General features: G+C 38.1%; 1 protein-coding gene across 2 annotated transcripts; it reads right to left on the bottom strand.

Annotated features, from left to right (window-relative positions):
* Positions 1-904: 904 nt before the first annotated feature.
* Positions 905-11,228, bottom strand: mks1 (MKS transition zone complex subunit 1). 2 transcript variants are annotated; one of them, XM_013275162.3, is made up of 18 exons: positions 10,898-11,228; positions 10,529-10,650; positions 9,681-9,733; positions 9,384-9,551; positions 8,270-8,364; positions 7,919-8,047; positions 7,469-7,573; positions 7,205-7,313; positions 7,049-7,105; positions 6,937-6,979; positions 6,779-6,841; positions 6,555-6,625; positions 6,393-6,462; positions 6,198-6,305; positions 4,989-5,122; positions 4,313-4,395; positions 1,653-1,750; positions 905-1,312 (listed from the first exon to the last, which is right to left on the bottom strand). In XM_013275162.3, the coding sequence occupies exons 1-18, from the start codon at positions 10,972-10,974 to the stop codon at positions 1,209-1,211; spliced, it is 1,689 nt and encodes a 562-aa protein (XP_013130616.1). In that variant the 5' UTR covers positions 10,975-11,228; the 3' UTR covers positions 905-1,208. The 2 variants fall into 2 exon arrangements, with proteins under 2 accessions (XP_013130616.1, XP_005456228.1); XM_005456171.4 differs by having other exon boundaries at positions 8,270-8,367; positions 10,898-11,227.
* Positions 11,229-11,556: the final 328 nt, after the last annotated feature.

Genomic DNA, 11,556 nt, shown 5'->3' with positions numbered 1-11,556 from the left:
GTTTCACCTTCACTGTACAGTCCTGCCTTTTTCAAAGCAGTTTCAAGTCAGGGGCTGCAAAGTACTCCCCTGGGTCTGAACGCAGCCCAAGAGTTGGAAAAAGGAAGGATACTCATGTTGATGTGAAATATGTTCAGTGCCTCAGGCATGAAGGAACATGTTGAATCAGACGGGTACATTTTTGTTATGTTCAAGTCCTTGAAACATGGAATTCTTGCAAAACACAGACTCTGTTAGGTACCATGTATCCGATGGTCCAACAAATCAGACGCGGTGTATATGATCCCTTCGATAGCTCAGTTGGTAGAGCGGAGGACAGAAATTCTTGGGTCACTGGTTCAATTCTGGCTCCAAAACGATTTTACAATTCAACTATCTCAAGCACATGTGTCGAACTCCAGACTTGGAGGGCCGCTATCCTATTGAATGTAAGTCATCTATTAAGATGCTGAACTGCACTAAGCAAAACCTGTGCTTCAGTGGAAAGGACCAAAGTGATTCATAGAGCATGGAAACTTTGTAACCCCCCCCCCCCAGCATTTTTAGCCCTCAAACTACAGAAGAAAACCCACACAAAAACAATATTTTCTCAATCTGAAAAGACAAGCGCCCCCCCAAAAAAAGATTTAAAAAAATACTTTTACATACAATCTAGACTGTGTGAACAGCTTTAAACTACTGTATGAATGCCCCTAAATATCATATACCAAATATAAAATATAGTGCATGAAGAAAAAAGATTTAGATTTTTTTAAGTATTTAAAGATAATTGTAATAGTTGATATAAAATGTTTATATTACAACAAATATGACAACTACATTGATATTTGAAGTAACCAATAGAAAATATAAAACCAAACTTTCAAAACATTACTTTATATTCACAAGGTTTTAAAAGCCTCAGTTAACGCCAACAATCGGACCGTTTATTGAAATCAAATATAAACCGTGACTATAAAAAAAAATGCATTGCCAGGTACAACCATACATAGCAGGTATAATGGCTCTGCTATCTATTAATTACCAGCTTCACTCATATTGTAACTTCATTAGTACACCATCCACTATGTTAGCCATAAATACAACAATTAAAACATTGAGACATGATTTTCCTCTTTGTGAGAAAAATTCACTTATATCACAGCCAGTGATAATCTATAATCTAAACTTCAAAAAAAACAGTAACAGCCTCACTCCATTTTTCAGACTTAAGCAGAGGATTCGATTTGTAGCTGGGATGCGCTGCTGATCAGGTCTTGTGGAAGACTTTTTCGGGCTTCTTGCATCTTTTTCCTGGCCCTCTGAAAGGCCTCTGCAAAAGGAAGAAAGTACCAGTCGAATACTACACACATACAGAGAAGGCTTACATAGCAATTTATAACAAATACACACAGAAATAACAAAGGAAAAAAAAGGTTAACTGTTTTCTTGATTTTACATATTACTGGTATGAAATAATACGCTAATGTTAGTCCACATTTTTTAGCTCAGAAAACAAACCAAGCTATAACCAATCGATCCATATCTCACATATGTCAGACTGAAGTGCTGAAAGAAACTTGTATCTCAGTGAGTCGATTTCCCACAGGGTTTAGCTTTCAAACTTATCCATAGCCTAAGCTCAGTGGGTCCTGAAAATCCAGACTTCTTACCCAGGATGGTGCAAACAGCTCCTTGCTGACTAAATCCTCCCAGCTGGTCAAAAACTCTCTGCCTCCTCTTCTTCAGCATGGCAGTATCAACAAAGGCCCTGCACATGAAATTAAAACATTTCCTGTTATCACTGATTATCATCTGAATGCAAACAAACCGAGGTTTGGGGCGATCGTGGCTCAAGAGTTGGGAGTTCGCCTTGTAATCGGAAGGTTACCGGTTCGAGCCCCGGCTCGGACAGTCTCGGTCGTTGTGTCCTTGGGCAAGACACTTCACCCATTGCCTACTGGTGGTGGTCAGAGGGCCTGGTGGCGCCAGTGTCCGGCAGCCTCGCCTCTGTCAGTGCGCCCCAGGGTGGCTGTGGCTACAACGTAGCTTGCCATCACCAGTGTGTGAATGTGTGTGTGAATGGGTGGATGACTGGATATGTAAAGCGCTTTGGGGTCCTTAGGGACTAGAAAAGCGCTGTATAAATACAGGCCATTTACCATTATATTATATTATATTTGCAACACCTGCATTAACATAGAAATAAAATTACAGTGTATTGTGGGACTGTGAAATAGGAGACAGTTGTGAAGTTGTAGATTTGCTGCTGTGTTGAAACAAATAAAGTCTAGCCACCAAAGAAATGTGATTAATCTATAACAATGCAGATAATGTAGAGCTTACCAACCATACAGGGAGTGCAGAATTATTAGGCAAGTTGTATTTTTGAGGAATAATTTTATTATTGAACAACAACCATGTTCTCAATGAACCCAAAAAACTCATTAATATCAAAGCTGAATGTTTTTGGAAGTAGTTTTTAGTTTGTTGTTAGTTTTAGCTATTTTAGGGGGATATCTGTGTGTGCAGGTGACTATTACTGTGCAGAATTATTAGGCAACTTAACAAAAAACAAATATATACCCATTTCAATTATTTATTTTTACCAGTGAAACCAATATAACATCTCCACATTCACAAATATACATTTCTGACATTCAAAAACAAAACAAAAACAAATCAGCGACCAATATAGCCACCTTTCTTTGCAAGGACACTCAAAAGCCTGCCATCCATGGATTCTGTCAGTGTTTTGATCTGTTCACCATCAACATTGCGTGCAGCAGCAACCACAGCCTCCCAGACACTGTTCAGAGAGGTGTACTGTTTTCCCTCCTTGTAAATCTCACATTTGATGATGGACCACAGGTTCTCAATGGGGTTCAGATCAGGTGAACAAGGAGGCCATGTCATTAGTTTTTCTTCTTTTATACCCTTTCTTGCCAGCCACGCTGTGGAGTACTTGGACGCGTGTGATGGAGCATTGTCCTGCATGAAAATCATGTTTTTCTTGAAGGATGCAGACTTCTTCCTGTACCACTGCTTGAAGAAGGTGTCTTCCAGAAACTGGCAGTAGGACTGGGAGTTGAGCCTGACTCCATCCTCAACCCGAAAAGGCCCCACAAGCTCATCTTTGATGATACCAGCCCAAACCAGTACTCCACCTCCACCTTGCTGGCGTCTGAGTCGGACTGGAGCTCTCTGCCCTTTACCAATCCAGCCACGGGCCCATCCATCTGGCCCATCAAGACTCACTCTCATTTCATCAGTCCATAAAACCTTAGAAAAATCAGTCTTGAGATATTTCTTGGCCCAGTCTTGACGTTTCAGCTTGTGTGTCTTGTTCAGTGGTGGTCGTCTTTCAGCCTTTCTTACCTTGGCCATGTCTCTGAGTATTGCACACCTTGTGCTTTTGGGCACTCCAGTGATGTTGCAGCTCTGAAATATGGCCAAACTGGTGGCAAGTGGCATCTTGGCAGCTGCACGCTTGACTTTTCTCAGTTCATGGGCAGTTATTTTGCGCCTTGGTTTTTCCACACGCTTCTTGCGACCCTGTTGACTATTTTGAATGAAACGCTTGATTGTTCGATGATCACGCTTCAGAAGCTTTGCAATTTTAAGACTGCTGCATCCCTCTGCAAGATATCTCACTATTTTGGACTTTTCTGAGCCTGTCAAGTCCTTCTTTTGACCCATTTTGCCAAAGGAAAGGAAGTTGCCTAATAATTATGCACACCTGATATAGGGTGTTGATGTCATTAGACCACACCCCTTCTCATTACAGAGATGCACATCACCTAATATGCTTAATTGGTAGTAGGCTTTCGAGCCTATACAGCTTGGAGTAAGACAACATGCATGAAGAGGATGATGTGGACAAAATACTCATTTGCCTAATAATTCTGCACTCCCTGTATAAGTACTATATATCTCTATTAAATGTTGGGTACAATACTTAAAAAGTTTATTACTTGTCATAAAAACAAGAAAACAAATATTTTAGAAATCTGTCAAACAGCTGTTTAAAACTAAAAATCAAATTCCTTTTTATTAGACTGGAATTCGTGTTTTCATTTCATTCATAATAATAATAATAATAATAATAATAACAACAATAATAGTGTGCTTTACTATTTTCAAAATATTATTTCGATTAAATAGCTCACATAAATTTTGGTGGTTAACCATTACAAAACATTAGAAAAGATTGTGGTAATTAACAATACTGTTCATTTAGGGCAGCTGTGGCATAAACCTTACATTGGGTGGTGATGTAATAAATTTGTTAGGCACACTATGCACTACTTTTTTGAAGCCAGGCTTTACTTACCTGGCTTGCTGAATGCAGTTGAGATTAAAAGTGACACTTCCTGTGGTTTCAGTGCAGAAGCCAAAGCGACTCAGCCTCTCCCCCTGCAGCCACACACAGACATACAGACATATTAGAAATAAAATAAAATAAAATAAAATAAAAATGATCATATTTAACATAACATAAAACATGTATATAAAACTAGAGGGTTAAAAAATGCCTTCATAATCGTACCAGGAGTTAAATTTATCCACTGCATTTGTAAGGTCTCAAGCATGCACACATTGCTTTTGATAAAGAATAAATGTAACCAGAACTTATGTTAAGTTGTTGTAAGGTACATTTAAATGTTTAACAGATTGTAGTTTAACAAATAAGTCATTCCCAGTTTAATTAAGTAATGTAGTAAGCCTACTGGGTTTATTAATTGTATTATGTAAATCATTTAATTATTAAATCAAGAATTAGAATATGATTTAAAAAGGCAAACATTCTAATCAAAGTTTAAGTATTTTCTTTATAATCCAGTGTGGCATTTTAAGCAGCTGTTAAGTTCTGCACTCTTTTTTTCATTAAAAAAAATTAATAAATCTTTAAATCTAATCCTCTTTAAGCAAAACAGAAAAATTATACACTTGAATTATGTGTAAACATTTGTCAGATCCATAGAGCCTCTGCAGAGTTTTGACCCCACCTTGAATGTCCCTGGTATTCTGACGTAGCTGTGGTCCTCAAGCTCTGGAGAACCTCCAATAAAGAAGCGCCTGAGTGCAGAAACCGTCCCCATCTGAAGGGGTCTCCATGTGTGGCATGTCATCGTGTGTTTACCTGGCGCGCACACACACGTAAATGCAGACAAAACATATAATGCAGGACAATAAAAAGTTGTGATTTTTATAACTTATCACAACATTTTTTAGCTGAAATTTAATTTAAATTTTAAAAATTATAAAATGCCTGCTTCATGCCCTGGGGGACGGGGCTATGGGCCTCCACACCCTCTAGCAGACCGTTACATGGGGAAACCTTTTGTATACAAGCGCGTTGATCCGCACAGGTGTACACACGGGTGTTCACTGTTCGTAGACAAACTACACCTTTCTTAGCTGCTACTTCAAAGCACATTGTGCGCTGTCTGTCCAACAACTTTCAATATTTAGTATTTACTGCTGTTCACACTTAGCTAGATTAATGTGATGGTGTTGTGTTTAGTATGTTGCTTTGTTTTTGTTTGTTTTTTTTGTTTTTTTTTTGCTTGTCTTCTCCTTTTTCTCTAAACAGGTGAGCCAGGAGATTTTTTTTTTTCTTTCTCTTTGTCTTTGTAAGTGCCCTTTCTCACTGTCCCTTTTCCCTTCTGTTTTTCTTTTCCTTCCTCTCTTTCTTTCTCCCTTTCCTATCCCCCAGTCATGTCTGTCCCATCTGTAACAACTGAAAATAAAATAAATAAAAATAACAAAGTTTGATCAAATGGACCAATACGGCAATGCCATGATGATCCATTTGGCAAAATAAATCCATTTGGTATCCTTGTTGGTCTTATTATAAAATTATAAAAATAAATAAAATTTTAAAAATATATTTTCTAAATGTTAACTTGAGCTCCAACATTTGGCTGAGTAACCCTTGTGGTGTCCTCGGGTCAAAAATGGTCCCTAGGTGAATGGCAAAACAAGTATATGGGAATCCCGAGGACACCACTTAACCAAAGATTATTCATTTTAGTAATTTCTAAGCAAAAATGCTACATACATAGGGCATGCATATTTATAATATAGGGTAAATTAACTGAACTGGGTTTGGGACTGCCGTTTATTCTGAATGTGTAATCTTAGGATATGAGAAATTATCAATATATTTTCTTCCCTAATTTCAATCCAACAGTTTTCCAGTACACATAGCATACCAGGCATGGCAGGAAACAGCAGATAGCCATAGCCTTCAGTTCGATAACGCTGCCAGGAGTCCAGTGAAAGAACCTTGAAGTAGAGCACTGGCCACTGAGGGACTGAGTCTGAAATTAGAAACAAGAAACTTGTGTCAGTTTAACCTTTTAAAACAGTGAATCACCTAAAGACGATTATCTGTTACTGATACTAACGGTCACTCTCTTTTTCGGTCATGTAGAAAGCCTCGAAGTTGAAGGGGTAGCTAAAGAAAGCTACGTTTTCCTGTTAGCAGAGAGAACATCGAGAGTTTAACATATCTCATCAAACAGCCATGCTCTCAATATATTGAACAAATAGTTCTTTTCAATACACACCTTCCCTAATGTTTTAGTCCGACAGGTCTGGGTAACCCCTGACATAGACTGGAATGGCCGGCTGGACCAATCTTAAATAATAATAATAATAATAATAATAATAATATAATAATAATAATAATAATAATAATAATAATTTAGGCTGAATTGGCAAATTAAATGCAATGAATTCATTATAAAGTGCACAGTGCATCTGCATACTGGAAGTATCACATGTGACTCACTGTTGGGCAGTTCCATAAAGAAGTGGATGTACAAGTTATCATATTCAAAGCCTTGAGCTGAGACTGGGCAGAGAGAAGAACAAGAAAGGACATCTGAATGATGAAGTTTGTTAGTTTCCAAAAGTATCTGTAAAAATGGGCACGGTATTTCTACTCACCTATCTCTCCATTCATCATGTAACGCAGAATACCTAGAGGAGGCTACAGGAATAAAATCTAGTAAGAACAAAGACAATTTGTGACTATATCCTTTGACCTTAGGTGTCTTACCATTTCAAAGTCCTGTCCCACGAGGCTATTTAAGTACTCCTTGTGCCTTATGTACAGCTACAAAGAGAGAAAGGTTGATGTATTTGTGTGATTAGACCTGTTATTTGACTATACTTTTTCTGAAGCCTGAAAAAATAAGCACGAAGATGAACTCACATCTTTGTACATGTTCTGCTCCCTGACCTTGTCCTCAGGTTTCATAGATCCCGATACATTCTCAACAGTGAGACGCCAAACTTCTCTCCTCTCCCCCTCTGTTACAATCCTGCACAACAACACAAACATCACACCAGCTTTGCATTTAATTCATCACCTTCTGACCTAAAGATCTTTTGCCATCTTTTCAGTTAGTAGCAAACATAATAATACTTTATCAGTGAGAACTCAAACTACGCATCTCCACTGATGCTGCAAACTTGCCTGTAGGGCTCTTTGCCTTTGTTAAAATCAGGTTTTACAATCACTGTTCCACAGCCATCGGTTTTTATAGTTACCAGCAAACATTCATTCTCTTTCTGACCCAGCCTGAGGAAACAAAAAACACAAACAGAAAAATCACATAAGAAACACTGAATAAATCAACCCTAGTAACAGAAGAACAAGAAGAAAAATGCCTGACAGACTGAAAGTTCTCCCAACTCCTTCACTTTGTGCTGCAAGACAAGCTGCTCCTCTGAAAAGCTAAAACAAGCAGGGCCTACACTGCATAATGGATTTCTCTGATCTGAGAGGCAGCAAAATCACCAACACAGAGTACAGACTACATGTTCTAAGAAAGTGAAGCCTAATGAATGAAGACTAATGGATAAGTAGGGCTTTTCTGCATTTTCAATGAGAGATCAAAAGTGTGAACCAAGCCGACTCCCTTACCTTCCACTGGGGCCCAGGTCCCCCATGATGTGCATGGTCTGCATGACATTATTGACCACATGCCTGCTCCTCACAAACTCCTCTGTGGGCTCCCAGTTGATGATTTTTGACTTTGGGACACTGGAATCCCTGCAAAGCATGCCAGCCAATAATATGGCATTACTTTTTACATGTTTATACGCAGAGTTAGGATTATATCCTATTTTTATGTTTTGACTTTCATTAGGAAAAGAATCATTAGGTGGATTATAATGGATTTAGACAGGAAGATAAATAGAAAATAATACACAGAATGTAACAAGGAAAGACAATGTGGGCTTTTAATCAATCTGAAAACATAGTTCCACCCACATGGTGCGTCTTTCTTGACGTCTGTGTCTCACACTGGCCATCCTCTCAGCCAGGAAGGTTGGGTTGGATTTGGTGGTAAATATGTCAGTAGCATGCTGCTGTGAGGACCACAAGGTCACAAGAAACACACAAACACAGTTAGAGAAGCTGGAACTGCACAGTTTGGGGTCTTAGATTTTATTTTTCACAAATAAACAAAAATTAGAAATCTGCAAAGCTGGTTGCTTTTGGAGAGAAAAGTCTAGACCATGTGTAGCAAATAAGGTGTCAAACTATCAGAGTTATCAAAAAAAAACTGTCAGGGAAAGTACTGTGAGCAGAGCCATCACAGACAGCATGTTTACTTTCTCTATCCTGACAGGCACGGTAAAACAGTTAGGACAAACAGCAGCTTGAAAAGTATAATGAGAGCCTTCAAGAACAGTGGTTGCAGTATGCCCTCCATATCAGCACAATATGCCACCAGAATCATGAGAAAGGCGAAACTATATGGATGTATCATTCATTTGCACTATGAACTGCATTATGAACTGTATGATGTAATCTATACGTCCTTGTACTAAAAATACACCTTAAAGATAGGTACACCTGCACTTTGGATACACTGCACTACTTTTATATATTTAATGTGTTGCATGTTTCCTGCAAATTTGAAATTATGGCTGTTTTTGAGCACGAAAAGTTCAAAAACAATCATGATAGGGCCTAATGTGGCCACTAAATGAGTGGTTAAAAGGGTTGCTTTTAAACTTTGCTGGCAGGCATGTCTTATGAGACATGATGATCTACAAAACTTTACTCGATAGAGCTGAGTAAGGTTTTTCAGGATAGCCAGACTGTACTATGCCACAAATACCAAGCACAACACACAGACGACTGCAAAAAGCCTTTACAGTAAACGCATCCATTTGGTTATATGATAAAGATATACACTCATAGGTGATAAATACTGTAAGTGCTTCTAAACCTAAAACATGTTTTTGGTCCAAATCTAGCCTTTAGTGTGTCCCATTTAAATATATTTATTAAAAACAAACAAACATTACTTTTGGAATATCTCTGCAAATATGCTTGTCATGTTGGACAAATACAGTGAGAATACAGTGCAACCTACCAGCTGATGTAATGGAAGGCAGCTAGTGTAACGGTCATGATCGGAGTATGTGAAAATTCGGCGATTGCGTCGACCCTTGCCCCTGTTGAGGGCTTTGACTTCTGTGTGGTACTGACGGTCCAGAGGAGTCTGACATGCTGCTTCGTTCTGGAACAGCTCCATTTCATACTGGAATCACAGACAGTCACAGAAATGTAAAGTAATAATGTCCAGTGTCCAGTTTTAAATAGTAAACATTTCAATTGTTTTCAATATAATTTGCAGTGCGAGTAGGATGTTAAATATTCAAAATTCTACCTGACTGAAGAATTTCTCCTGCCAGCCAACCACTAGCTCCTCTTCATTATCACCTGATGTCAAAGTAGCATAAATGTCAAGATATTAAAATAAGCCTCAAAGGAAAGAGCCAGCCTAATATGGGCAAATACAAGTGACACGCCCCTGTTCAGAACACCATTAATAAATAATTAATTATAATAGAGGCTTTAATGAAGAAATTGTATCAATTATGTCAATTTTTCAGGTGCTGCAGCCTGGGGTTGCTTCCAGACAACTTATGCTATTAATACATGCGGAATGTGAATTAAGTTATGGTTGGAATACTATTCAGTTATACTTTTTTGCAGGTACAGCCAGTTTCTGAGGAGTTTCTGAAGAGAACTTTATTCTCAGAATTTAAGAACAAGAGGACAGGAAAGGGAAAATGAGGAAAGATGACTGATCATTTTCAACACCAAGGACTGTTCAGCAAGTGACATTAAAACACAGAAAGAATGATAATAATGTTGTGTTGTTATTTATGGGTTGAAGGCTTAACGGGGTAGTTTGAAGTATTGTAGAACAGCTTGCACTGGTGCAGAACAGGCTGTAGTATTAAAGCTTACTCAGGGCGAGTAATTGCCAATTTAAATGTAGCACTCTTTTTTTATTTCATGCAAAGTCCACCTTTATACCAGCTTTAAACTGGCTAGAGGTTTGAGCTATGTAGCCATAATAACTCATGCAACATCCTCAGTAAACTGCAAGGCCTGCAAATGATCACAGCTCTAACATAAATTTTAAAACCAAGCTGGAAAGCCGGAAATCGCATGTTGACTCAAGACTAAGCAAGCAAAAAAAGAAGTAGTTTCTCACTGTAATTTTACCTGTCTGGCCTTGTGATGACAGTGTTTCCAGTTCAATTGCTCCTCTGTCTTGCCGGGACAGAAACTGCTGTTGGAGATGCTGAGAGAGAGCTGATGTGGAGGTCACTCTCTCTATGCGCACCCTAAAGGACGTGAACAAATGGAAATAAAGCGTGGAAACAAAGTGTCTTGACGTTAACACATATGTTTGTAGACATAGATTTCTAATCTTCACATTCTTTCCATAAAACCGTGAAAGTAGTGGAATAGTTTAGTGAAAAAAACAGCTCAAAAATTTCTCATCTCAGTCTCAGTAATACTCATTTTCTTTATGAGTTGACCTTTAATACTCGTATAAAATAAGATCTAATACAACCATAGGCTACTTACTTTATTCTCAAGTTTTTGATAGCATCCCGGGACCGATAGACAGCTTCTCCGGTGTCTGTGTTCCAGCAGTCTGTCATGACTATTTAGCGGTGAGATGTTAGCTACTCCCGTAGCACTTTTTATTAGCTGCAGTTAGCACACACATACGCCTTTGTGCAGATACTTTCATTTCGTAAAGAAAGCCATTAGTCAAATGTGTAAATGTAAGCAGTAATAAATGTATATATATGTGTATAAAAATATAAATCTAAACACTTGAGGACAAAGCGAAGCAAATTGGTAGTTATCGTTGCCATAGAGATAAACGATGTTCTTCTTCTAGTCTTTTGCGGTTAGAACACCAGATTACAGCAGCATTATCGCCACCTATTGACCAAAGCCCCAAAAGGTTGAGTCTGTTCATCTGGACGTTTTTTTGTTTGTTTTGTTTTTTTTAAATGAATTTCATTGACAAAACACAAAGTACAAATATAAATGAACAAAACATAATGTCAGGGGGTTTCGTATAAAAACAAATAGATACAGTCTAGAAAAATCACATAATATTAAACAAGGAGCATACGTTTATGGTTTCAAAAGCTTTTATATTTTGGGAATGTTGTATAGTTTTAACATATTGTTTGGTTTCATCTAAAAAGCATTGAAAGGATACGGTGGCA

This window comes from Oreochromis niloticus, linkage group LG10 (assembly GCF_001858045.2).
Source record: "Oreochromis niloticus isolate F11D_XX linkage group LG10, O_niloticus_UMD_NMBU, whole genome shotgun sequence".
NCBI lineage: Eukaryota > Metazoa > Chordata > Actinopteri > Cichliformes > Cichlidae > Oreochromis > Oreochromis niloticus.
Note: the sequence above shows the minus strand (reverse complement) of the source record. Positions and strands in the feature narration are given on the sequence as shown.